The 27,785-nt window shown below is 44.0% G+C and overlaps 1 protein-coding gene across 1 annotated transcript in view; it reads left to right on the forward strand.

The window, feature by feature from the left end:
* Positions 1-25,690, forward strand: part of march5 (membrane-associated ring finger (C3HC4) 5) — a 38,898-nt gene extending 13,208 nt beyond the window's left edge. The window contains exons 2-6 of the mRNA XM_010863867.5: positions 12,542-12,744; positions 23,657-23,787; positions 23,898-24,081; positions 24,464-24,630; positions 25,055-25,690. Coding sequence (XP_010862169.1) covers positions 12,542-12,744; positions 23,657-23,787; positions 23,898-24,081; positions 24,464-24,630; positions 25,055-25,171 — 802 coding nt within the window. The 3' untranslated portion in view covers positions 25,172-25,690. The remainder of the gene's footprint in view (positions 1-12,541; positions 12,745-23,656; positions 23,788-23,897; positions 24,082-24,463; positions 24,631-25,054) is intronic.
* Positions 25,691-27,785: the final 2,095 nt, after the last annotated feature.

Here is a 27,785-nt window from a genome sequence, read left to right on the forward strand (position 1 = left end):
CAATACTGCAGGTGTGATCGGTGTAGATTGCCTCTGCGTTGTTTACACCGTACAGATGACCAAGTGGGTCTAATTGTGTTTTATTCTCTGATTAAAGAAACGCCAATACCCATACATGAAATGGTGTCCTTTCCTAATTAAACATATCTGTCAAATCTACAACACAAAACAAAGGGGACTTGAATAATCAGGCTAGCCCAATGATGACACAGGTTGTGTTGTCGCCAGCTAGCATGTACAGTATTACCAAGTCAAGAAATAGAAAGATCATAAATGACTAAGGTAAATTTATGTCAATGTAAAACAATGGTATTGCATTGTTAGTAGCCAACATTTAATGTCTCAACATTTATGATTTAACGATTTTCATGGGACAATATCTTAACTGCCTACCTCTTCCACGTGGAGATTAGAAAGGGAAGAGAGGGGTGGGCAGGGGATATTTATAAGGGGGAAAAACAAGTAGAAGTGTGCAACATTAAAAACGTGTTACACAGGCGGGACATTGACCCACACTACAAGCAGAAAGCTTTCAGAAACATTAAAATCTGAGCCAGAGGAGCACATTTAAAAAGAAGAGAAAAGTATTTTATCGGCCATCATATCTGAGAAATTAATGATTCTGATAATTGGAATAATTGAAAAATATTAATATCGCATCCAATAATCGGCCAGACTGATAATGGTTTGACCCCTATTATACAGGTGCTGGTCATAAAATTAGAATATCATCAAAAAATTTGAATATTGTGAAAAGGTTTAATATTGAAGACACCTGGTGCCACAATCTAATCAGCTAATTAACCCAAAATATCTGCAAAGCCCTTTAAATGGTCTCTCAGTCTAGTTCTGTAGGCAACACAATCATGGGGAAGACTGCTGACTTGACAGCTGTCCAAAAGATTACCATTGACACCTTGCAGAAGGAGGGTAAGACACAAAAGGTCATAGCTAAAGAGGCTGGCTGTTCACAGAGCTCTGTGTCCAAGCACATTAATAGAGAGGCGAAGGGAAGGAAAAGATGTGGTAGAAAAAGTGTACAAGCAATAGGGATAACCGCACCCTGGAGAGGATTGTGAATCAAAACCCATTCAAAAATGTGGGGGAGATTCACAAAGAGTGGACTGCAGCTGGAGTCAGTGCTTCAAGAACCACCATGCACAGACGTATGTAAGATATGGGTTTCAGCTGTCGCATTCCTTGGGTCAAGCCACTCTTGAACAAGATACAGCGTCAGAAGCGTCTCGCCTGGGCTAAAGACTAAAAGGACTGGACTGCTGCTGAGTTATGTTCTCTGATGAAAGTTAAATTTGCATTAACTTTGGAAATCAAGGTCTCAGAGTCTGGAGGAAGAGAGGAGAGGCACAGAATCCACGTTGCTTGAAGTCCAGTGTAAAGTTTCCACAGTCAGTGATGGTTTGGGGTGCCATGTCATCTGCTGGTCCACTGTGTTTTCTGAGGTCCAAGATCAACGCAGCCGTCTACCAGGAAGTTTTAGAGCACTTCATGCTTCCTGCTCCTGACCAACTTTATGGAGATGCAGATTTCATTTTCCAACAGGACTTGGCACCTGCACACAGTGCCAAAGCTACCAGTATCTGGTTTAAGAAACATGGTATTCCAGTTCTTAATTGGCCAGCAAACTTGCCTGACCTTAACCCTATAGAAAATCTATGGGGTATTGTGAGGAGGAAGATGCGATATGCCAGACCCAACAATGCAGAAGAGCTGAAAGCCACTATCAGAGCAACCTGGGCTCTCATAACGCTTGAGCAGTGCCACAGACTGATCGACTCCATGCCACGCCACATTGCTGCAGTATTTCAGGCAAAAGGAGCCCCAACTAGGTATTGAGTGCTGTACATGTTCATACTTTTCAGTTGGCCAACATTTAAAAAAAAATGTTTGTATTGGTCTTAAGTAATATTAACATTTTTGGAGATATTAAATTTGGGATTTGTCATTTATAGTCATCACAATTAAAAGAAATGAACATTTGAAATATATCAGTCTGTGTGTAATGAATTAATATAATATACAAGTTTCACTTTTTGAATGGAATTACTGAAATGAATCAACTTTTTGATGATATTCAAATTTTATGACCAGCACCTGTATAATGTTATTTTTAATAGTGATAGCTTTTGCAGACTCATTTTAGCAATTACCATATATTTCTGTACTCCTCTGTTTTGTTTGCCTTTTTTCCTTTGAACGCAATAGGCTACTTGTCCAATTGATAGGTTGTGGTGTAAAAGGTGAACCCCGCGAATGCATGATGATTTTACATTAGCGGTACGACAAGGGATTTCACTGCGTATGTGTGCACAAGCTGTAAGTGGTGGATGGTTTATTTAAACAAAGCTGGGGTTTCAGTTGAGAATCATTCATATAAAATATAAGAAACACATTGAGATCAGTTGCATCAGTATTAAAAATCCAAGCCTCTGAACAGGCCTATGTCATTTGCTTGTCAAAAAAACATTGTTTTGTGCTTTAAATCACAATTTGCATATACTCATACTTCAAAGTATTTTCAAGTCTCAAAAAAGTGAAACATTTATACTTAATGGAGCTTTATGACCATCTGCAACCATGGTGGTGAAATAAACATTCTACCCGTGGATGACAAAATCTACCCTCTGGTGTTCATTTTAGACCCTGGCATACACCCAAAGGCAACACTGTCAAGTACCGGACATTTGACAGAGTTGGCAGCTTCCAAGATGAATAACTAACCAACATATTTAATAAAAATGCTATTTGAAAATGTCGAAGTCTGGCTGCAGTTAGGGAATGGACTGAGGAAATGCTAGCAACTGTTCTCTGTTAAATCCATCATGAAGATGGATTGTTCAAATAGGCATTTGAACTTTAAGACAACTGCAAACTTTTAATCATGGATCAAAGAGTTCTCAAATGGTCAGTGTGAAGTGTTGGCAGTATATGTGCCCATGGTGTGACTTTGCTACACTGTCTATTTGGAACAAGCCTTTTAGCTTGATGAACTTTACCGTTCTGCTTTGACTTCTCTCATCAACGAGCTGATTTCCTCCCACTATTTATTTTTGTCGCACTGTTTTAGTGAAACCCCAGACACTTGTGCATGTAATGCACAGATACAGCTTGTCTGGTACCGACGGTCATACTATGCTAATAGTATGACCGTATGACCTTAACGATTTTGTCCATTCTAACGTTCAAGCCTTGATGATGCCCATCTGTCTGCTTGATATAGCATGCCACGTGACCTGCTGTCTCTAAGTACACAAATATGCATCGCTCCTAAAGTAGAGGAACAGTGTGTCCCACCCCCCTAAAAATGTAAGTATATAGAACAAAGTTACAACTGATTTAAAGCCCATTTAAATTGCGTCACCTTCTTCAAACCACTTGCTGCACATTTAAACCTAGTTTGGATTGTGACTGGTTGCGATGTGCCAGGGAGAGGGTGTGGTCACTTTTAGACCAGGCTAGTTGTTTTTGGAAGGGCTTGGCTATTTGATTAGGCTGATCATGTGCCTGTTCCCCTTAAATAAACTTTCTACAGACTTCATGTTGATATTGTGGGTTGTGTGGCCATTTTCAATCCATGTGGTTTGCTTAAGTCCAAACAGGACTTCAAATATTTGATAATGTGTTTTCAATGAAGAACATCAATACATGAAATAGTTAATCATTCATTTAGCACCTGATCTATAGGTATGTTTCAATTTATTCTACAGCACTTAATTAACCTATATTAAATGTCTTTTTTTAATTAGAACACAGATTAAATGTATTAAGATACACATGTTTGGAGGGCCTCCGCTTTGTAAATGCTGTCTTCAGAAAGCTTTTTCAACTCGAAAGCTGTTGTCCTGTAAAATCTCCTAGGTTCTCTGGCTTTCTTGTCATGGACAAAAGACAGAGAAAACGTATCTGAAAATCAAGGACAGTTTAATTTTCACTCATCACTAGCTAATTTAATAAGCCTTAATTATATTATAAAACAGGTTGCTTGTATCCTGAATGTTAAAATACCACGTTTTCTACAATCTCAAGTTCCTGAGTGATACCTGTTCACTGTTCATTCAACATACTACAGCTCAACAAGCAATGTATACTTTTCCTTATGCTACTAGTCTAGCCTTTGGTTTTTAGAGTCCTTAATCTGCAACAGGTGCACTGAATCAGATATTTAAGCGGAATCCACTACATATACTGGAAATGTATCTTCCCATAAGACATGAACTGAATGCATCTGTGATTTTGGTGCTTGCATCTACCACTTTGTGTTGCTTAGCAATGATGCTAATGAAAAGTGTTCCACTAGACCAGGGCTCCACAATACATAGTATATCCTTAATACAGTTGCACTAGTCTACCTAGAAAACACACATGCTCACACATGCTTAGCGCAGAGCCCTGTAGATAAAGGCTTTCCTAAAAATATTCTTAAAATGTAAACTACAAAGTAGAGTATGCTTTTCGAGAGGAGTTCCATAATGACCATTTTGTCAATCCAGTGGGTATCTGTTTCGCAGGCTCTACCATCAATTGTGCTGTTGGAACAAATGACGGCCTCTTCCTAGGTGTAAGATAATGGTAAATAAACGCACAAAATCTAAATGTAGCCTGTCAGATCCCCTCCCGAACCTCTAATGTGCACATTATGAAGTCCTGGACGCCCTCCTGCTTGGTATGTTTTAGATCTCTCCCTGCCTTAACATACCTGATGTATCTCATGAAGGTCTTGATAATGAGCTGATCGTTTGAATCCGGTATGACAGACCAGGGAGAGATCTAAAATATGCAGGGCAGGGGGGCCCCCAGGAGCGGTGTTGAGAAACACTGGCTTTAAACATTGTTGTGCACTTTGAACACAAACAGCTAATACATGTTAGGATCGTTGTTTTATCCTGTGACATTTCTTGGACAGTCTGACTAAGGGTAATCTAGTCCTTAACTCAAGGTGCGAGAGCTGTAGGTTCAGTGGCACACGACAGCTCCGATGCTCTGCCCAGTCGGGAGATGGACAATAGCAGTGGCGCTGGGTGCTTGTGGCTCTCCTACGGGACCCTGCTTGATCTGTTTCCAATAGTGTAACTGTAGTAACATGTCACTGATCCTGAAAGCATGTGTCAACCCAGCATCCCCGCACCCCAGAAAATAAAGTTTTTCAGCAGTGTGCTACTAAATCCTCAGGAGGGAAACTCTGCATTGGGACAGTGTTTTATGAAGCCTCTTGTCATCCGTTCAGGTGGTGTTATTTGCTGAGAAGGTCAGAGCAAGGCAACTGCGAGCCAAGGGTTAGGGTTTCGTGGAGAGTATAACGTGTCGGCGTTCTGTCATGAAAAGGGGCAGGATTACGGGAACCGGAGCCAGTGAATCTGGGAGAGCACCCACGCTTGCCTTTGTTCCTCGCCGAGGTGCTCCGGTGGAGACGTCTGTCCTCCTTTCCAATCAGTGTCCCTTCCTCCCATTTTAGTCTGCTGTCTCTCAGCTCAGGTTTTACCCATCTCTTTCCTCTGGGCCTGTGTTCACCCCACCTGGGCTAATGTCCTCCCAGCTTTTGACCACTGTGCATATTTATATATGTTTCGGGTATAAATGGCTGCTCTGTCATTGTATCTCCTGTGGATGTGGACAAGGAAGTACCCTCCCCTGGGATGGGCTCCTTTTCGCCGCCTCTGATTTTTGGAGTTGTAACCACTGTGGCTTTCTTGGCTCAAGGCCAGATGTGCATTCAATCCATTATATCCACTGTAGCTAGCAGTACTGTAACCTAAGTCACAGGTAATGCAAGAGGATGTATAGCGTAGCAGGCTGTGGACATCCCAGCAAGATGTCGGTTCACATTACGGAAAGGAGCCGATGAAGGTTGTTGCGGGGCGACGGGTGAGGTTAACATAAGGATAGTAGAATTTAGGTAGGAGGGTTTATGTTTCTGCAGGCATCCTGACCCCGACACTGCAGGTTCCAGTGAGCCTCATGTTTAATTCACCCCCTGGAGTACGGAAAACCAACCAGGTTTTACCTAGCTACCCCAAGGGAACTGACGAACTGGGGGCCCCGACGGTGGCCCTAACCCTCCCCCCTGCGGTCCTGGTAACAGAACACACCCTGGGCTTCAGGATGATGACAGAGATTTTCCATCCATTATTCAAGGCCTGGGAGCAGGCAGGTTTAATTATACATGCCGGTATTATGGGATTGGGTTCAGCCATGTCGGACCCACGCTGCCCCCCCCCACCCCCCCCAAACACAGCCGGCCGGGGAGGATGAAACCGCAGCCTGACGTGGGCGCACCGGGCTGAGGAAGCATTTTAAGGACACAAAACAAACTGACTAGCTATTGATTCATACCTTAAAGTAGGCATATCTCTTCTAATTAAAGTTTTTTTTTTATTATTGCGGTGTATGGAATTGGGATAATGGCCATGGACCACATGGAGCTGGAGAGCAGTGAGTGTATCAGGTTAACTGGATGCGTCATATCCTGGGTGCTCTTTAGTACTACACCGCAAGTGAAAGGCATTGCAGATCACGTCCAGGCATGTCCTTTGGTCATTGAATAGACTGCCATGCTGGGTGTGAGCAGGGCCATTTCCTGCTTTCAAGAGAAAGCTGAGTTGCCTCGGAGCCCATTTGGAGAGTACCTGTTGTTTGCATAAGGACAGGAAGTAGCCTACTCCGCTCCTTTTCTGTCACGTTAGCTGTACCTCATCTAACTCGGAACTCTGAGAGAAGAGATTTTTTCCTATTCTTTGAAAGCGTCTAGTATGTTGTCAGACTTTGCTGGTGTTTTGGACGACTACGGATCATTCTGGAGTGTAGCGTTAACTGGTTAGCAGTGTGGGATAGGCTCGACAATTTGTTATTTCTAGTTTCATCATAAAATAGAACCCTGAAGAGCAAAGGCTAATGACATTAAGTTCTTAATGGTCTAATGATATTGGTTACATCAGTGTTAGATTGTATGTAGGTGTAGAAGGTGTAGGTTTGCCACGTTATCATAGACTGGTCTGATATTAATATGCAAAACTCACCAGTGCATTACCAGGGAGATGTCCTTTTCCTCTCTCTTATGGGACTCATCTCTTTCATAGGGTGTAGCGATACATCCTTATTTCATACCCCCATTTTAAATGCCATCTGTTCAAGGTTCAGTGTTATTATGGAAATTAACATGCAAATGTCTTACGGGCAGATTGGAAATTGGTCTAAATACTGCTCTGAATGTGAATTCACCTAGCCGCAAGGACATGGTTGTTCAAAACAATTAAAATGGGCAAATCATTAATGTGGTGCAGTTAGAGACATGGTCAAAAGTCTCATTGTTTAATTAGCTTTATTATTGGACTTAACATATAGTAGCTTTGACTGTTGAGGACCTGGACCATGCTATGATTTGCTTCTGGACAGTGATGTAGATCAGTGTTTCTTGTTGGGAGGTCGGTACTGTTTGAAGGTATCGAATTGTTTTTAATATATGACAATTTTATTATGGGGCTAATTGTTTATAATATTCTCCTTATTTTTCTCCTTAAAGTGTTCCCCTTAGTTTTTTATTGGGAAGCCTATTTGTTTTCAGGACACTGTCCCTTGCTGTTCTTTCTGCAGCAGACACAGGGTGAGACGTAGGTTAAAAACTTCAGATTGCATTAAAATCACATTATTCTATCGCTGTACATAAAGAATCAAAAGGGTCGAAATACATATTGTTTGGTGCTAATACCGTGAGTTCCATGTCAATACAAAGCCTGGCATCAGTGGGCTACTAGCTTGGGTTTGGATTGGTCCTCAATCTAGGCCAAACTAGACCACACATCAATACAAACTGCAATAACACGCATCTCCCCTGTGCGCATGATAAAACCCCAAATTCATGTACAATGTTCTTGACTTATGGAGACAAGGGCAAGATACTTGGATATGTAGTCACATCCCAGATGGCTCACTGGGACTGATGTCGTTCTAATTCCTTGTTGACGCTCCTTGCTGCAGCCCAACCCAATCATTCGTGCTGTGAAGTGCATCGCCTATGCAGGGAGCATGATTAACTGGAGTTCTGCCCAGTCAGTGTAACATGTTTGCAGGCCGTGTGTAGGCTGTAACCTAATGGCTTCAATCCCAGGAATGGGAGGTTTAGTCCCCCTCCTGCTGAAGGGGGTGCCACAGAGAGGGTCTTGTGATAGGAGAGGGATGGAGTGTTCTAGAAGGCTCACTGGTTGATTAATGCCCTGTCACGGCCTATATTATGGCTGTGCTAGGAGGAGGGGGGACTGTTTAATGATGGCTCAGCTCCAGTTCACAACATCTGTCTGGATGTCAGTGAGAGAAAGGGCGGGTCCTGACAACGCCGTTCACCCCTCCCGCTCCAACCCTTCTGCACATGTGGACTACGGCAATGGTTTTCAGACTTCCCTGGAACCAACAGCCTTGAACTAGCTCACCTTGATTCACCTTATGTTTTGTGATATGTGTTGAATCAGGTGCTCCAGCTCTGGAGTAGTTGAATTACATGGAACGGCTGGCATGATGTTAGCCCCTGGACTAAAACATGGGGTTCAAATATTGCTCTAAATACCAAGGCAGAAGACATCTGGCATATCATGGAATGGGTTTCAAAAGTGTTTGTATCAAGCATGGAGCTAAACCAGGATCTGGTAGGATATAGAAGACTTGTTCATATCCAGTCCTCTCCTCATACACATGAACTGAGGTTATCTGAAAACTACTGATGACGTCTTGCTTGTTGTATTGCTCAAATGTCATCTTTGTTTTCCGTTAGTGGGGCAGGTTCAACAAAAGTCCCTTTCCAGTACGTATGGGTGACTTACTAGGTATCTAGCTTGCTACTTCGTAGGTAGAAGTATAGCTCTGAGAAATATGACTCAGCATCATCTTTCATGTCTATATTAGCCTGTGTATTGCTCTGTTGCTTCCTTTTCTAGTGCAGTACTGCTAAAACCCTTCAATCCTAACCTCACCATTTATGTTTTGGCTAGAGTAGGTGAAGGGCGATGGCCAGTGTCAAACAATTTGGGGCCAGGGATAACACAGCACTACACATCCCCTAAACCGAAATACCGAAGAGATCTCATCAGGATGACACTCTACTGAGAGTTAATACGCTAATACTAAAACAGGGAATTACTCCATTTAAAATAAAACAATCCCCAATACCCTTTAAATCTAACCAGCATCTTCCTGATTTTGCGTAGTGGAATATTTTACAGTCCTAAAATGCATCGTAGTCTAGCAGTTAAAGCGCTGGGCCTGTAAGCAGTTCAAATCAACGAAGTAGCTCTGCCCTTCAGCAAGTGTCTTGGAACGTGACACCCTTCTTTTACGGCGAACTTAAGAAATGCCCAAAACGCTGTGTAGGTCTGTGAAACCACACAAATATACATCCCGTATTTGTTCTTTCAACAATTATTGGTTCTGAGAGCAAGCCCAGACAACCCTGTTCCTGATGAATTCCTCCCACCTTTGTGAACAGTTTGTTCTTGAGTTAAAGCTAGTGCAGATGTGGCTTGTTCTTATGGTTATTCTAATATTTGTACATAGATTACATTCAGTGATCAATACATTGCAATTATCCTTACACAATGAGTTTTGTCTGTTGTAAACATGTTTTTCTTTTTGGTGCCTGCAATATAAGCAGATAAGCAGAGAGTATATTAACCCTACTTTAGCCCATTTACTTTTAGGCTGCAGGCTAAATGAACTACTAAGAGGTATGAGTAACTTTGAAAAAATAACTATGATTGTCGAGTCAGTTAAAATATATAGACCCTTTTCTGTTTACAAACATTGCTTCAAGATGGTGATGCGTGCGCCTTCTGGAGAGAGAAACTACTAAGCTAGCACAGTAACTGAGTGGGCTGTGAGGCCTGTGCTTAAGAAAATAAACAAATTGTAATTCAGTCATCAAGCACTAAGTGTAATTTATTTACTGCGTAGGTTAAAGGTCTGCAATACCATTAATAATCCCATCACTTGTGATATAGGATTTGGAGTAATTTATAAACATTGTGCAGTTTTACTTTGATCAACTTTTCAAACATTGTCTTTTTTTTTTTTATCCAAACAACTCGATTAATCATCAGAATTGGATTACCAAATTAGTAATTAGCCAAAGTCATATTGTCATGTCATATTAACAATAACAATATATTTATAAGGATGTTTTCGTTGGTCTTTTTGCACTAACTGCTTTCGATCAACAGGATTTGCTTTAGTTGGCATCATTTCAATGGAACACGAAGTGCTCAATAGGTACATGGATTTCTTAATCATTACTTTAAATAAAGATGTATTTTAGTACATGCACATTTTTGGCGAGGGGCATGTGCTGAATCTGGGTGGCCGGAGTTGTCCGCTCTCACGGACGGATGGTGTGTTAAGGTGGACCGGCACATGTCAACTGGAAAGGACACTAGATAGCAAAGGGGCATGTCCTCTGCATTGGTTGATCCATACCTGTGCATGTGCCTGATTTATTTACATGCCATGTCTACATTTTTTCAGCGTTCTTTTGCGTCCAGTGATTGCATCCCTGCCTAACGTCAGTGTGACCTCAACTACAAACTCATCCAGTCAATTATTTTCTACTCTCCAGGGAGAGGCTTGCCAACCCATGCTCCAGGCCTAGCTGCAATAAAATGTCCTCCCTATTACTTTCTACCAAAATCTACCCAAAGTAGAAAAGCCTTCGCTAAGCCTTGGCCTCTTGTATTTGAGGTGACTTTGTTCTGCTGACTGGCCACTTTCATTGAGTGCTGTCCCCCCGAGGCCACAACTGAGATTATATTACAAGCTACGCTCTTCTCTTGGCCCAGGACGTTGGACCGTGCACTTCCAAGCTTTAATATTTCCCTCCAATGTATGGGGATTTCAGTTTGATCCAGATCAGTTATTCAACTTCTCTATGTATGTGTGCTAGATCCACACACGTAGAGAATTGTATAACCTTCACAGAATGATAATATTACTCAATAAGATTAGGATTTTGTTGGCTTTCACCTTATTTCTTTTGAATCCTCCATTTCACAGTCACGTAGTCAGTCCTGTCTGGGGTACCTGTTTCTCTGTTTTTGGCAGAGCTCATTCACTCTCCCCTCCTGTCACTCATTGGCCAGGGGCGTGGGTCTTCGGTTGTGTTTCCTCCAAACAGAGACTAGGGTGTCTTATCAACGTGGCCTACATTTGAGGAACTGTGTCACAGTAGCTGACATTTCCCGAACCGGAACAGGTGTTCATTACGTCGTCAGACCAGCGATACACTCTGCACCATGTGGACGGGTGGTGAGCCCTGCGCTTAGGCTGTGGATTCAGCAGGGATCAGCCCCACAGAAATCACACATTATGCATAAATAGGTTCATCTGTAACACCTGAGCCGATTAATCTGGTGGTCAGAAACACAGCAGGTTATCATCCAGTGGAATATAGGCCTTTTCTTGGCAAGCATAGCTCAAATATCACATTTTAGGGTTAGTAGTAAAACAGTATAAAAGAAGCTATTGTCAGGAATGCTAGGATAGCTGTGAGTTTGGAATCTAACACCTTACTTCCATTTATCGAGTTGCTCTGCCCTCAGCGTCCTCAACTTGATGTTTCAAATGATTCAGTCGCAGGTTAAGACGAACGCGACTCAGACATCGACAATTAAACCTCTGCAATTTTTGAGGCAGGACACTGCCATGGGGCGCGTCATGGAACATGGGCAGTGTAGCAGATGTAATTCATTAAAAAAAAGCTTTGCCATCAACACCTGATGGCAAAGCTTGACAGAAGGAGTTCAGCTAGTTCTGGCTGTTTATGCTTTTTCCACACAACCTTTGTGCTTAAAGAGGAACAACAGTCACATGATCATCCAGCTGAGAAGTACCTCTGTGGAAATAAATCAGTGCTTCAGAAGACAGTTTAAGACAGACTTTTTTGTCTTTTTGGATGAGATTGGACTTTTCAGACTTTTGTTATAACAAGCGACATAGAAATTGCTTTCCCCACGTGACCTTGACATGAATCACACCAGGGAACATAATATAATAAGTTTGGACATGGTAATACAAACGTAATTCTTGGAAAGTATTTGCATATTCCCCAGCAATCCTTGCACCACTATAAAGGTAATTTAAACTCTTCATTTAGATTTTCAGTGGAAAATAAAGTAAATTATAAACTACATTACCATATATTAGAGTGTTTGTAAAAAGAAAAAGAAACATTAAAAAAAGGACTATATTGTTGCAATATGTCCTCTATATTATTACAATTCCCATACACTGCCTCTATATTAATGCATGTTACCTAGATTGCAATTGCTTTCTCCTTTGTTCAAAGAACACCATCTGACGGTCTGTTGCTGATTTGAACATGCTGTTTATTCCACCAGTGTGTTTGGGTGTTAGCACTCAGTTGATGGGGGGGGAAAGGTCACAATGTGGATGATCTCAAACCACCAGTTCACGGTCAAACTGACAATATTTTTACGATTAAAAACCCGGTCTGCCTGTGTAACGAAGCCCTGTGTTTTTGTGTCCTTTTCAGGAGTTGCTGGGTGTGCTTTGCTACCGACGAGGATGACCGCACGGCGGAGTGGGTGCGTCCATGTCGTTGCCGCGGCTCCACCAAGTGGGTGCACCAGTCTTGCCTGCAGCGCTGGGTGGATGAGAAGCAGCGGGGCAACAGCACAGCCCGCGTGGCCTGTCCGCAGTGCAGCGCTGAGTACCTCATTGTTTTCCCCAAACTGGGTATGATGGGGCCGGGCTTGGGGAAATGAGCTGGACTCTGACAGAGAAGTTTGAAATAATGGGAGATCTCCTGGCACATTTAGCAGAAGGTGGTTGTGTTAAAGCGACGTGATTCACTGTACTGGGGTTAGCCCCAGTTAGTCACCTGGTTGATTTTCGGTCAATAGGCTGTTGTGTTTTTGTTTTTGTGTGTTAGCTTACCCAATGGACAGCTTTGCTGCATCTGTCAACACAAAGTCACCAAGTAACAGTTGAATCGCAGCCAAATCTGCAGACGACACATCTCTTTCCCTTCCCTGTCAAAATGTTACGGCGACCCATTTGCAAAGTGGCTTTCACGAAAATGTCCCTAAAATGTACTTGATTGTTGTTTCGAAGGACTGATGTCAGCTGCTGCCGTCTCCTTAATAACAGTTGCAGCACCAGGTCTGAGTCAGTGCTGTGAATTAGGAGGGGGAACTGGGAGCTCTTACAACCACTCAGCCTGTCTCAACTCACTGCCTGTTTATTTACTCCCAAAGCCAGGGCTGGTCGTGTGGTGAGTCTGGTAAGTATACCCTTCGAGGGAGAAGGTACACAAGAAATGGGAGCAGTCGGAGCACCCACCAGACGCTCATTAGAAGGCATGGGTTCAAACTGTATTTGAAATGTTTTAAACGGATCATGTCACTGTACTTGCACAGCAGCCCGTCTGGCACTTCAACGGTGCCGCTGTTCAGTTGGTGTCCTTCCACCAGGCAAGCTCAGCCAGGCCCAGCGAAACCATTTAGGTTCCTTATCGAGTTCTGTTTGAACCCAGGTGTGCTGCCCACTCATTACCGGCCAGCTTCAAACCTCACTGGCAAATGCCAATTTGAAGAGGGGGGCGGCGTAGAGAGTGGAGGCTCCCACTGTAATTAACCCCAGCACGTCAGCGTGACGAGTGCAGTCATTGTTCCCAAACACTGGGACTTAGTCATCGGATAAACATGGCCACCCCTCTGCAGAGTGTTGCTGTACAACTGTCACTTTCTTCTAGCTTTTGTATCTCAGCCCGTCGCACGTTTGCTTCCAAGCTGACAAACTGTCAGCTACGTCAGTCAGTCGGCGTGAGAAGGGACACTTGAATGCAAGCCGTGACTCTGGAACCCGCATCAGGCTATTGCGCTCGTTGTGCATTTTCTATCACCTGGTAAACCATGGTAAATCACCCTGAATACGTACATCACATTAGTGTGTCGTCAGCAGTTGGGGCCACTGACGTCACCAGGAACAAGTGGATCATTCACAATTAAAGGTCTGCTCCCTCCATCCTCTAAATAGGGAACACATTGAGACTGTGCAACCTGAGAAATAAGGCCTGGAGTGTAAGACAATGTATGCAGGAGCTGGGAAGGCAGGCTCTGCTGGTAAGCAGTGCCACGTTGTATTTTTAGATGCAGGCCTGGCTGTGCTGTCAGTCACCTCAGCGCTTCTATATGCAGCCGGCTCGGCTAAACCTGCAGGACTGGAACAACAAAATCAGGGGCAATTAGTTCTGCATCGTCTCTTGAGCGTTTAGGTCAACGTGGACACTCTAGAACATTCGATAAAGTCATGTGACAAACAGGCACCGCAAATGCAAGAGCAGCTCTCTGAACTTGGGATATAAGTCGGTGGTATTTGTATTTGCATGTTCACTTTAACAATTAAAGCGGTGAACATCATTATCCTATGCCCCATCTTGTCTAAGCGATGGAACCGTCTCTACTGCTTAGTATTGCAGATAACATTGACAAAGCATGAATCCATATAGGGGGAATTAGTTAGGCGGCAGGCTTTTTTAATGTCATCTCTGATTCTCGTTGTCCGCATAATCCCCTGAGTAGACGAGGCGACTAGTGAATCTCAATGTGAATATTTTCCTCTTTCTTTGTTCCAGACAGGGAGATTCTCCTCGCTACCTCTCTTCCCCGATATGTAAATGTATCTTGGGTGTAACTCCATGTTCTGTACATACCATATGACAAGTCTGTTTTACATCCCAACGTGCCTTCTGCCTGCCTGGTTTTGGGGGACTTCAGTATAAAACAAAGTTCCTTTATCTAAACAAAGGGGTCAGATTAAGATGTACATGTCTTTTACAAGTGAGCCCTGGTCAAATAAGCAGTACAATTAACACAACAAATTAGAAAGGAACTAGAAATAGCTGTCTAGTGAAAACCTATTCTGTCAACTCCTACCTAGAATAATAATGTTGTTGACTTATCCTGTATTTTTGACAACACTTAAAATATATCAATGAACACCCCAAACTTGCTTCTCGAACAGACCATTTAAAAGATGCCATGCAATATTGTGTTGTATGTCATATTTTATAGTAATCTAAGAACACTGTGGAGGAGCTGTAAAACAGCTTGTTTTAAACCACCCTGTTGTCACTATCCACCTTGGACCAACTGCACATTTATCCAGTTACCCTTCAGAAACAGGTGAAAAAGAGAAAAACAACCGCTTGGTAAAGACTGACTAGTCACTTGGTTTCACCACTCGCTTTACAATCTCTCTCAGTTCCAACTTTGGTGGTTGGTTGTTTTTGGCTGTCATCTTCACGAGATGAGCAACCGACAAAATGCTGGCCGAGTGTTTATCAAGTGAATTACGTCCCCTGCACAGGAAAACATCCTCTAAGTTTGTGTTTGTCTTTTCAATACCCTGTGGTTTGGGCCTGCAGCAGCAGTGATGGATGAAGGATCACCAGACAGTGATTTGTTTGTCCGGGTCCCTCTGCTTGTACCCTAATCTGTCAGAAGACTGCGTCCCTCTGAGAGTCAGTATGTGGGCCTGAGCCTCCAATCAGTCATCACTGACTCGTGCACACAAGCTCAGAGGGGCTCGCATTGCTTCCCGACACAGGGAGGCAGGGGGGAGCTGACGCCTGGGAAGACCTGTGCACATCGATAGCCTCCTGCTGTAGGCCAGGGAGCACAGCACACATACAGACAGACAGACGGCCATTTACACCATCTTTACGTACCAGTCTTCACCCCGGTGTGATCCAGGAGGAGGGCAAGATGTCCCCCAGGTGTCTGGAGAAAAGACCACGTAGAAGAGTGGGGCTTGCATGACGAGCGGAAACAGGGAGAAGGGAAAGCTGGAGGAAAGGCACTTCGATGGGGCACTCAACGCCAAGCTTCCTTTACCTTCCTGTTTGCAGGGAGACAGACGGACAGGGAGGTGCGGATCGGGACAGGGGGAGAGATTAAATCAGGCCACAGCATGAAGAGAGCTGCTCATCACTGAGCGGTGGACAGGAGACAGGCAGCCTGCTTCTGCTGCTGAATCACATGGTTAAAAAAAAAAGAACCCAGGGCCTAAAAATAGTCCTGGGACACAACCCAGCACCGGTGAATCGGAGGCAGGATGACGCTGCCAGCCTACCACCTGGTAAGGAGTGTGCCCTCTTGGGACTGAAACCACTTGGAAGGGACGCCTCCCAATGACATTTATCTAACCCCCCACACGGCATCATGAGGCTTCAGCGGCGCAATTATGACATTGTTAGCTTCAAGGGGTCACAATTTGCCTAATTGTCATGCTGTGTCCGAAGCTTGATTTTCTCCAGTTGTTACTGAGGACTATTTTCTCTGGTAGGCAGGCACACTCTAAAGACATCAGATAATAGTGAGCTAGCATTCCCGCAATGGGTCTTGGAGGTTACCAGTGGTGCTTAATTGTTTAGATGGGTCCGAATAGCTCATCCTGTTTCACCGCTGAGCTTCTTCACCGCCTTTTAGGAGCAGACCTTAAAAATCTGTCTTCTAGAATGGGGGGTGCCTGTAACTGTATAGGTGGACCCGAAGACTTCCATATGTAATAGAAATTAATCTGTGTCTGCGTCAACATGCTGAACAGACAAGGACTTGTGCATTATAGTGTTTGAAGAGTGCTGCATTACTGAACAGAGAAGGAACCGTCCTGTTTGTTTTCCAGCCTACAGAAAAGATTAAATGGCTTCTTTGTCTGACTATGGTGCTAAGAAGTAACTTAGTCAGAAGAAAAAACAACTATTGTTTACTTTCTCAACATTTGGCAATGGCTTTAAGGATATTTCGGCTACTTTAATCAGCTTTGAAAACAGGGCGTTTGCACAGCTCGCAGACAAGGAGGACAGCTTTGAATTTGTGTAATAAAGGCAGAGCTGGAGAGGGGAGCGATTGGTTGGTGTCAAGACGCTGACAGTAATTTAGTTTTCTTGTGTCACTCTGGTGTGCCCAACTTACTGTTAATCCTGACAGGTCTTACTGATGTCCCTACTCTCAGGTGCTTTGGCCTTTGGTTAGCACTGTGTCACATCGGTGGATTCACGCTGTAGCGCGTTTCCTCCACTAGTTTGTGGGCTGGGATTTCTGTGACGGTTGTTAGCTATATGAGTAACTAGCCATTTTTAACCTCAGCAACATGATTCTGAACCACCCTTTTCATCCCGATTTAGCCAGTGGTACAGTGTGAGGGGATGTGTGTGTCCTTGTTGGTCCTTCTGGGAGGGTAAACCAACGGGTTGGAACCATGTGCCAACCTACCTGCTAGTGAGGAAGTGGGTTGGCCATCGCAGTGTTTCCCTCGCTCGCTCTCGCTCCCTATTCCACCTCCCTCTTTTAATCATCTTAATGATGGAATCTCTTGCCAAGCTTGGAAATAAATTGCTCAGCTTTCTCTTTTGCCAAGAGCCATTTAGTGTGACCCAGTTCCCTCTGGCCAGGGATAGTGTAATGCTTAGGCAGGGAGAAAGCGGAAGGGATTCTAACACTGTCATCAAATTATGAACAGATTTATGTGGTTGAGCAGCGGAAGATCAATCCGCTCGGCAAACATGGGAGCACCAAAGGATAACCCCTGGAAAGGGGGTGAGAGGACACAGGAGGCCAATATGTTCACAAACAGATTTAGGAAATCAAACATGTTTGTTCCCCTTTGTGCTGCTGTCACCCTTCCAATTGTTTCTTTTGATCTCTGAAGCCAGCTGACAGGTCCACAGCTGTCCCATGACAAAGTGTAGAGGGAGAAAGCAGTCATCTTGGGCTATTACTGAAACATCAGCCTGTTTACATTTCAGACCGGATTTTGTCTTCCTACCAAAATAGCAGTGTCATTACAGACATTCAGTGCAAATATGAAGTCTGTTGTCTTTTTAGCTGTGGGCATGGCTTGATTGTGACCAGTTGTGGTCACTGCTCAATAAGCTCTTTATTGCAACACGGCGTGGGAAGCCAAAAATCAGGCCGAATAAGAACAGATTTATTTTCAACATGGTCTGAGTTTTTGCTTGAAAATGTTAATAATGGAGATTGGTTAATAGATGAAATTATCTAACCTAGTATATGCATTGCAGATTATCATCAATGTTTGGCAGAAATGTCAGGCTACATATCCCTGGATTTGTCTTATTGTAAGATTGGTGATATCAGGTGACTTTCATAAGGACTTAGATGCATTATTTTGAAAACAATAAGACCAAAGAACATTATTGAACATATGTAATAAATTATTGGGGGCTGTGCTGTGTCTATATGCTATATGCATGCATGATATATATCTGCAGTGGTTTTACATCTCAAGATTTTGAGTTGCAATATCTTTACTACCAAAATAAGGATCTGTAGTTAAATGCGAAGCTCAAAGCACATGAATGTGTAAACTTCAGAATAACCTATAGATGTAAAAATATTTTCAGGTAAAAGCTGCTCTTTCATTGGCTGTCCCATGTGGTCCTGTGTTTATGTTTAGACCAGTAATCATCTAATTTCAAGACTCACTCACTCAAAGTCACTCAGTCAGCCTATGTATCCAAACATTGAAAAGGAGTTTAAAACAACCATTACTACTTTTTGATTCTTGTGTATCTTTGTAGGTTACTTTTAAATTTAATATGTTACAGTTACAAGTTACCTGTCCACATTTGTAATCAGTAACATAACTTTTTGATTAGTCAAATTCTAAAGGTCTGTCAGATATTCAGTTGTTCCAATTAATCCAATAAACCTTGATTTTCCCGAATCCGAAGATATCTAAGGATGTTAGCCTATTTTGTTATTTATATTTAAATCATGTTTTTAATTGCTTCAAAACATTTAGGCAAATAAATGGCAATTGACATTGTGGTACGGGTACCGACAGGCCAAGCGGACTGCAGCCCGGGTGGTTGTGGAGGCAAAAACTCGGGCCTGGGAGGAGTTCGGTGAGGCCATGGAGAAGGACTATCGGCTGGCCTCGAAGAGATTCTGGCAAACCGTCCGGTGCCTCAGGAGAGGGAAACAGTGCCCTACCAACGCTGTTTACAGTAGAGGTGGCCAGCTGTTGACCTCAACTGGGGATGTCGTCGGGCGGTGGAAGGAGTACTTCGAGGATCTCCTCAATCCCGCCGTCACATCTTCCATTGAGGAAGCAGAGGATGAGGGCTCAGAGGTGGACTCGTCCATCACCCGGGCTGAAGTCACTGAGGTGGTCAAGAAACTCCTCGGTGGCAAGGCACCGGGGGTGGATGAGATCCGCCCTGAGTACCTCAAGTCTCTGGATGTTGTGGGGCTGTCTTGGTTGACACGCCTGTGCAACATCGCGTGGCGGTCGGGGACAGTGCCTTTGGGATGGCAGACCGGGGTGGTGGTCCCTCTTTTTAAGAAGGGGGACCGGAGGGTGTGTTCCAACTACAGGGGGATCACACTTCTCAGCCTCCCCGGGAAAGTCTATGCCAGGGTTCTGGAGAGGAGAATACGGCCGATAGTAGAACCTCGGATTCAGGAGGAACAGTCTGGTTTTCGTCCGGGCCGTGGAACACTGGACCAGCTCTATACCCTCTACGGGGTGTTGGAGGGTTCATGGGAGTTTGCCCAACCAATCCACATGTGTTTTGTGGATTTGGAGAAGGCATTCGACTGTGTCCCTCGCGGCATCCTGTGGAGAGTGCTTCGGGAATATGGGGTCCTGGGTCCTTTGCTAAGGGCTGTCAGGTCCCTGTACGACCGAAGCAGGAGCTTGGTCCGCATTGCCGGCAGTAAGTCAGACTTGTTCCCAGTGCATGTTGGACTCCGGCAGGGCTGCCCTTTGTCACCGGTTCTGTTCATAATTTTTATGGACAGAATTTCTAGGCGCAGCCAGGGGCCGGGGGGTGTCAGGTTTGGGGACCACACGATTTCGTCTCTGCTCTTTGCGGATGATGTTGTCGTGTTGGCCTCTTCAAACCAGGACCTTCAGCATGCGCTGGGACGGTTTGCAGCCGAGTGTGAAGCGGTGGGGATGAGAATCAGTACCTCCAAATCTGAGGCCATGGTCCTCAGTCGGAAAAGGGTGGCTTGCTCACTTCAGGTTGGTGGAGAGTGCCTGCCTCAAGTGGAGGAGTTTAAGTATCTAGGGGTCTTGTTCACGAGTGAGGGAAGGATGGAACGGGAGATTGACAGACGGATCGGTGCAGCTTCTGCAGTAATGCGGTCGATGTATCGGTCTGTCGTGGTGAAGAAAGAGCTGAGCCGCAAGGCGAAGCTCTCGATTTACCGGTCAATCTACGTTCCTACTCTCACCTATGGTCATGAGCTTTGGGTCATGACCGAAAGGACAAGATCCCGGATACAGGCGGCCGAAATTAGCTTTCTCCGCAGGGTGGCTGGGCGTTCCCTTAGAGATAGGGTGAGAAGCTCGGTCACCCGGGAGGAGCTCGGAGTAGAGCCGCTGCTCCTCCACATCGAGAGGGGTCAGCTGAGGTGGCTTGGGCATCTGTTTCGGATGCCTCCGGAACGCCTTCCAGGGAAGGTGTTCCGGTCCCGTCCCACCGGGAGGAGACCCCGGGGAAGACCTAGGACACGCTGGAGGGACTATGTCTCCCGGCTGGCCTGGGAACGCCTCGGTGTCCCCCCGGAAGAGCTGGAGGAAGTGTCTGGGGAGAGGGAAGTCTGGGCATCCCTGCTTAGACTGCTGCCCCCGCGACCCGGCCCCGGATGAAGCGGAAGAAGAAGAAAAGACATTGTGGTATATAAAAATCAAGATATCCATAACTTTTCGAATATACACTAAATCTGCAGTAATCTGACATTTTGCTCCACAACCACAAACATAGACAAAACGTTGCAGAAACACCAGGCACGCGAATGCACGTTTGCAATCGTGAACATCTGCGGTTTACCCACGCGAAAATAACCTGTGATTATTCAGGCCACCAGCGATAGTTTTTTAAAAATCTAATGGAAAAAAATAAACTGTGATCACACGCCTGCACTCTTAGCTTAAAGACAATGTCATTAGCTGCCAATGATAACCAATAAACAATATTCTGAGATGCAAAGCAAGCAGAATCACATGGCCTACCTGTATGGACGGAGTTGAGGTGGTTGCGTCAAATGCAAATCATCATCCTTCGGCAGTGTGCTTCCTGACACTCCTTTTCTCATCAAATATCGTGATTATTTCTATATAAACTTTTATCTTGAAGGCAGCCCCATGTTACAGCTATCTAACCAATAGATGCCTAATCTTCGAGTAGGTAACTAAATCACATTTAAATGGGTCGGCTAATATTATCTTATATACACTCTGTAAAAATGTAACTAGCGCATCTTCAGTCACTAAACTGGTTATGCGCGTCCACCATGCGCTCAATTGTTGGTTCATAAAACGATGTTTTTAAAACATTAAATTAAAAAAATCAAGCATGCAACTTGTCATAAGTAATCCAAAAGTAATATTTCCCCCCCCCCCCCAAAAGTATCTGTAATCCGATTACAATATTTTAGTTCGTAACGTAACATGTAACGGAGTACTTGTAATCCGTTACTCCCCAACTCTGTAAGGGATGTATTCTCTTGCCTCTTTGCCAGAGTTTAATTATGTCTTAGTAGGTCTCTGGACTCCCTTGGTAGTGACACATGTGTCTGTTCTGACTTCCAAATCCAAAAACCAACAGCCCTACTACAGACATTGCATCACACTCTGACTCAACCTCTTATCGCCAAAACAGAAACTTCTCAAGAAAGTGAACATATTTTCCACTTAGCTTTTGCATTTTAAATTATATATTTGCTATTTTCAATAAATGTTTTATTGAGTTGCTGTTTTCACAAAAACAAGGCAAAAAGTTAGTTTTAATTAGGGGACATGATGCTAGCCTGCATCTCTTGAGTATGATAAGAATAGTGGTCTAAATCCACCAGGACGGGGAGGGCTCTGTTCTGCAGCTACAGGTGCCATGGCAACACCCTCAAGTAGTGCCACGGTGACTTGTCCCACGTAATCAGCCATGTTGACTTCCAAGAGCACAGGCCACGTTCAATGTCAAACAACTGCTGTTGCGCAATATAGCCAAAAACGATTGTTTTGACAGTTTCTTTTATAAAAAAAAAAGCTGCACGATGGATTGATGTCCTGACTTGTAATGGAAAGGAACCCCACCTAATGATGGAGGTCTTACGAAATGGAGAGCTCAGCTTGGCACTCGGTTTGGACAGTCCACATCAGAGACCTGCCTCTCTCACTTCAGTGTTCTCCGCTGGTCTGCTGCTGCTGGTATTAATAGTTTGGGCCAAATTGTATGGGGAGGCAGGTTGCCTATTGTTCCAGTAAATATTGCATGATTCCCCCTGAGGTCTCAGGAATGTGAGATGAGGAGGACAAGGAGGAAGAAAAAGGGAAGATTGATGCCATTAGTATTTTATCACATGACTATTTCCTAACAGGGGCTGAGACTGGAGGTATTATGTATGACAGGGTGACTGGCCTTGGTCTTTGACTCAGGTATGGTGTGGTATCTAAAGAGAGGGATTATATTCCTGGAATGGTTAAGAGACCACAGCTCTAGTCACGTTGCTAGCAATCATCAAAAACGACTTAAGTCCTTTAGGACGTTGATGAAAATCTGTTCCTCTGCCAGAGCCTCTGTCACTACACATTCCAGCACAAATGACTCCCGGTCAAACGCAGTACTGTATGCTTTTGGTACAGGAATGCTAAAGGTAGCTAATTCTTTTGAGCATTTCCGTCTAGCTAAAGTGATCTTCCTTATTCTACATTAGGTATGTCGCACAAGGGTCTGTGTGTTTGCGTAACATTTTCTATTTTATGCTGCTGAATTTACCATCCTCTTGAACAGGTGTGTATGTGGGGTTATATTTGTTGCATTTAGCTTATTTTGTGTTTATGCTCCGTTGCTGAAGACATCACTTTTCCTCATTGTACTTTAAGCATGGCTACACTGATTAGTGAGGACACCTGGCAGGGTCCATTGGAGTAAGCTGGACATTGGAGTAAGCTGGACATTGGAGTAAGCTGGACATTGGAGTAAGCTGGACATTGGAATAAGCTGGACATTGGAGTAAGCTGGACATTGGAGTAAGCTGGACATTGGAGTAAGCTGGACATTGGAGTAAGCTGGACATTGGAGGCTATACTCCACATTCCACCTCCAGGAGAGCAGCCATCTTATGACCCCTGCTGGACAGAGACACTTCCAAACTGCAGAAACGGGTGGGGGGTGGGGGGGGGTTCACAGAAAATGGCTTTTGATTGAAAACCAGCTCTAAAACAGAGTTGTGTTGCAGGATTTTCTATTGTATGCTCTAATGAAAACGAACCAGTGTGTGTGAGGACCAGAAGTACCTTAAATAATGCTTCTCAAGTCTTAAAACGTTTAAAATTAGCAAATGGGCATAGTAGGAGATTTGATGACTTTAATATTTATGTTAAGGTTTTAGGAGTTAGGGCTAGGTTTAAGTTTAGGCATAAATGTTATTGAGGTTAAGTATAAGGGATAGTGAACAGGAAACATGGGTTACTGAACAACAGACGTGTGATTGATGTTTTCGACTGTGAGAGAGGTTTCCGACAGAGGTTGAGAGGTTTTCCAGGGTAAGGGAGGGGGGTTGAGAGGATTTCCATGATGCCAGGGGTTTGTAACGGTGCCTGTGTCCTCCAGGCCCGGTGGTGTATGTGCTGGACCTCGCCGACCGGCTCATCTCCAAGGCCTGTCCCTTTGCCGCCGCTGGCATCATGGTGGGCTCCATCTACTGGACGGCCGTCACGTACGGGGCCGTCACCGTCATGCAGGTGAGAACACTCAACGCAATCATCCTACTGATGGCCAGGTCAGAAATGTCCAAAACCCTCCCTTCTTCGTCCCTGCTGACCACTGTGCTCCCATCCTGCCCCCCGCCCAGGTGGTGGGCCATAAGGAGGGTCTGGACGTGATGGAACGGGCCGACCCCCTGTTCCTGCTCATCGGCCTACCCACCATCCCAGTCATGCTGATCCTGGGCAAGATGATCCGCTGGGAGGACTACGTGCTGCGCCTCTGGAGGAAGTACTCCAACAAGCTGCAGATCTTAAACAGCATCTTCCCAGGTCAGAACGGAGCTAAGAATGGAGGGCCTCAAACTGTCCGCAGCATGATTAGGATGTTGTGCCAAATTGTATGGGGAGGCTTGACACGTTAAAAGATGTTGTAATGGTGTGGTTACTTTGCCCGCTTATGGACATTTATGCCCAGTACTCTTCTTTGCGATTAATAACGGTGAAATGTATCTGCTAACATGGGTATTTGGAAATGTGACCACAGATGGATCTGTAAAGTAAAAAGCTTGTCATTGAGAGCGATTGATGCGTGGAGAATCCGGACGGAGCATGCTATATATCGTGCATTGTGTAACACCTGAAGGTAAAACATCAACACCTGCAATGCACCTCCTGTCTCGCTGACCCCGCCCCCTTGCTCTCTCTCCCTCAGGGATTGGGTGCCCGGTGCCTCGTATTCCAGCAGAGGCCAGCCCCCTGGCGGACCACGTGTCGGCCACCAGGATCCTGTGCGGCGCCCTGGTTTTCCCCACCATCGCCACCATCGTGGGCAAGCTGATGTTCAGCAGTGTCAACTCCAACCTGCAGAGGACCATCTTGGTGGGTATTAAGTGATCTCAGCATGCATTTTAATGGCTGTGTTGTACCAGCTCCTGCTGGCCATTTTAAGGTAACTATGATAGCTGGTAGGTATTTCTCAGTCCAGAAAACTATTAAAAAAAAAGAAGATACAGCACTCACGATTTTAGACACCCACACATGCATCAACAGTGCACTGACAGCCAGGGAATCAGTGGTCATATGACCTGTTCTTCCGCTGTTCAAGACCCCTGACTTCACCTGTTCAGTTATGAGACATGGAGAGGTGTACCTGACCTTTCCTATGGCAGGATATAGTGCGCTATTAGCAGTTTAGATTTCCCCCAGGGACCATATAGTGTAGCATGTTGAGAGGCAAGACGGAACAGTGACCCACGCTGTTGATCTGCTCCACGACTACATGCTTACTGTGTTCCGTCTGCAGGGCGGAATCGCGTTTGTGGCCGTCAAGGGGGCGTTCAAGGTGTATTTCAAACAGCAGCAGTACCAGAGACAAGCCCACCGTAAAATCCTCAACTTCCCTGAGGTCGAAGAGGCTTGAGGTGGAGCTGCACAGACAGACACGGACACCCGGGGGAGGGAGAAATAGATGGGACCTCTAAACAGGAACGCCGTCAGACAGACTGAGCGGCACAGGGATCAATGGCGCCCCCTACCTATTCTACCCCTCCAAACAGCCTGGTCTCCCCTCAGCTTTTTTTGCTCTCTGTGAGGTCTTCTTTGTATGGATGTTGCCATTTCATTTGAATGCATTAGAAGGGAAATGAGACAAGAACACTTATCTGGACACAAGTATTCATGCGTTTTGCACACAGGACCCTGGAACGTGACTTGTTTTGTGACAGCTGTGTGGTTTTTCTTTTAAATTGCATAACCAGTGCTTGTGTGTTCAAAGACAAACCTGGGACACTATTTACACAGGAAGATTTTATAAAAAAAATAAATAGTTTTATATTGTTGATTTTTCATTTCACTGAATGTGTTTGCCGATGGGAGATGTTTTTCCTTATTTTGTGTTTTATGAGGTGAATAGAACATCCATCACAATTGGATGATAATTTTAATGAGGATCCTTGTACTAATTTCTCCATTGGTCATTATCTCCAGTCTAGTGACCGTTGATAATGTTTGCTGTCATTGATCCATTTAGAAGCACAGCACAAACCTCATTATATAAAATGATTATCTGTGCATACTTAATGTATTCTAAAATTACTGTATCCGCTGAGGGTCTTGTAGCAATGTTTCATTGTGAGGATGTATAGTGTCTTTACCTTTTAGGCCTACATCACACTTTCACACTCACCTCATACACTTTAACAGTCAGTGCCCTGATGACCAGTAGTTAGATGAAGGAGAATGTCATGTGCCTGAGGGGTGGAGCTGATCTACTTCTGACACAGCATTGCCTTTTAAATGACCACAAAAGGTTTCCCACGCCATCAGGTGAATATTGTCGTGACCCATCTTTTAAGCCACGTCCAATATTCTCCCACTGATATTTCCTTGTTTACACTAGTGATGGCCATTCAAGGCTTCATTAGCGTTACTTCAGCAGCAGGATATTGTTGGCAGCACTCAGATTAACTTTATCACAACATTTAGGCAATATAGATCAAGTCTGTGAAATATAACAGACAAGAATAACATTGGAACAGAAATTAAACAATGTACAGACTATTTTGCCATTGTTTTGAAATAAATCTGAGTTAGCGCTACTAGCATAATATCCTGCTGCTAGAAAACCAGTAATGAAGCCTTGATTGACCATCACTAGTTAAAACTGCTCTGTTTCTTATAGAATTTCTCAAGGCCGTTACCTAACTCATTCTAGATCTCAGTGCAGTAGCAGTGGTTCCCAAACTTAAACCCCCAGGCTTTCACCATTTGGTATCACCGATGCGAGCAGATGAATCGGGTCCGCTAGTTCTAAAATAAATCAACTGGATAGAATGGTAAATCCCTGAGGAGAGGTTATGTATGAGAGCCACTGATATGTAGGGCTATAGAACCAGTATAACATGACTTGTGTGAGAAGGGCATGCAATACACCAACCACATTGTGCATATACAGTATCTCTTAGCTGTGCCTAGTAGCCTGATATACTCCAATAAGTCAGCTCCGCTATTACTTTAATTGTAACACATTATGCCAAATTAGTGACATCTTAGTGGTACTGTACAGACATAACTTCAGCATTTAAATAGTTTGTTCTATTGTGAATAAATGTATTTTTTCAAATTTTGAAGTGGTTGAAGTGTTGAGTTGAATATCCAGTCCAAATTCCATGAACAAGGGGCTAGCTATAAAACTACTTGAATGAATACACACACTTTCAATCTACATATTTTAGTGTACAGTAGGATCAGTGTGCTAACTGAGGTAGCCATTTCTGCAAAACATCCTGTGTTGGCTGACAGTTATCTTGCAAGAAATACACAACTATTTGTTCTAGTATAATCATTTATTAAACACAGAAAAACTCCCAACACTTTTTTGCAGTACTATTAATGAAAAATTAATCACAAATTAGCTATTTTTTTAAACCCCCTGACAGTTTTAAAGCTCCTATCTGAACAGTTGAATATAATCTGTCTAGTTTTCAATAGAACTTGCAGTTTGACATCTTTTTCTTCAGCTTGTCACATGTATATCCCAGTTGAAGTAAACTCACATCCAGCCCTTCTGATGTTTGAGTCCATACTGATTAATTACAACTATTGAGACAAATCATTCCCCTCAGTACATTACCAAGCAATGACAACAATGGGTTGCCGGAGACCATGCTATCCTACTAAAGAAACAATGGCCATTGTGCAGTATCAACTTTTAAGCACTGAACCCAAACCAGTGAAAATCAAGGGAACTAAAAGTGGAAAGGGCTATATTAAAACGTTGGTAAAACGTTAATCTGAAGGCCCAAAAACAAATGGGAGATCAGATGAGGCTGACATTTGCTATCCAAGTGGATGGTTCCAGTGGTGGTTTGACTTGCCACAGCATGTTAGATCCTGCGCCATATAATGTTTTCTTACCCGTGGATCTGGCTTCAGTTAACATGGGCTCATTTCCTTTAAATGGAATTGAAGCTAAACTTCAGCATTACAGACTGAATACAGGCCATTGTGCAGACAGTGACATTGCACTGATGTGA

This window comes from Esox lucius, chromosome 6 (assembly GCF_011004845.1).
Source record: "Esox lucius isolate fEsoLuc1 chromosome 6, fEsoLuc1.pri, whole genome shotgun sequence".
Taxonomy (NCBI): Eukaryota; Metazoa; Chordata; class Actinopteri; order Esociformes; family Esocidae; genus Esox; species Esox lucius.